Genomic DNA, 396 nt, shown 5'->3' on the forward strand with positions numbered 1-396 from the left:
ACAGGCCGCCCCAGGTGCCCGCACACCTCGGTCTGGCTCACGCCCGGGTGCCTGTCTCCCCAGAGGTCAGACCCCCAGCTGCTGGCCCAGTTCTACTACGCGGATGAGGAGCTGAACCAGGTGGCGGCTGAGCTGGACAGCCTGGACGGGCGGAAGGACCCCCAGCGGTGCACCCTGCTCGTCAGCCAGTTCCGCTCCTGCCAGGTGAGTGCAGGCCTGTCCCGGGCGTGGGGGCCTGTCCCGGGTGTGGGTCTGTCCCGGGTGTGGGTCTGTCCCGGGCGTGGGCCTGTCCCGGGCGTGGATCTGTCCCGGGTGTGGGTCTGTCCCGGGCGTGGGCCTGTCCCGGGCGTGGATCTGTCCCGGGTGTGGGTCTGTCCCGGGTGTGGGCCTGTCCCG

General features: G+C 72.0%; 1 protein-coding gene across 1 annotated transcript in view; it reads left to right on the plus strand.

The window, feature by feature from the left end:
* ZFYVE28 (zinc finger, FYVE domain containing 28) overlaps nt 1-396 on the plus strand; it is a 21,939-nt gene that overhangs the window by 13,779 nt on the left and 7,764 nt on the right. The window contains exon 3 of the mRNA XM_014533456.1: nt 64-204. Within this exon, the coding sequence (XP_014388942.1) occupies nt 64-204 (141 nt within the window). The remainder of the gene's footprint in view (nt 1-63; nt 205-396) is intronic.

This window comes from Myotis brandtii, unplaced genomic scaffold, assembly GCF_000412655.1.
Source record: "Myotis brandtii unplaced genomic scaffold, ASM41265v1 scaffold986, whole genome shotgun sequence".
NCBI lineage: Eukaryota > Metazoa > Chordata > Mammalia > Chiroptera > Vespertilionidae > Myotis > Myotis brandtii.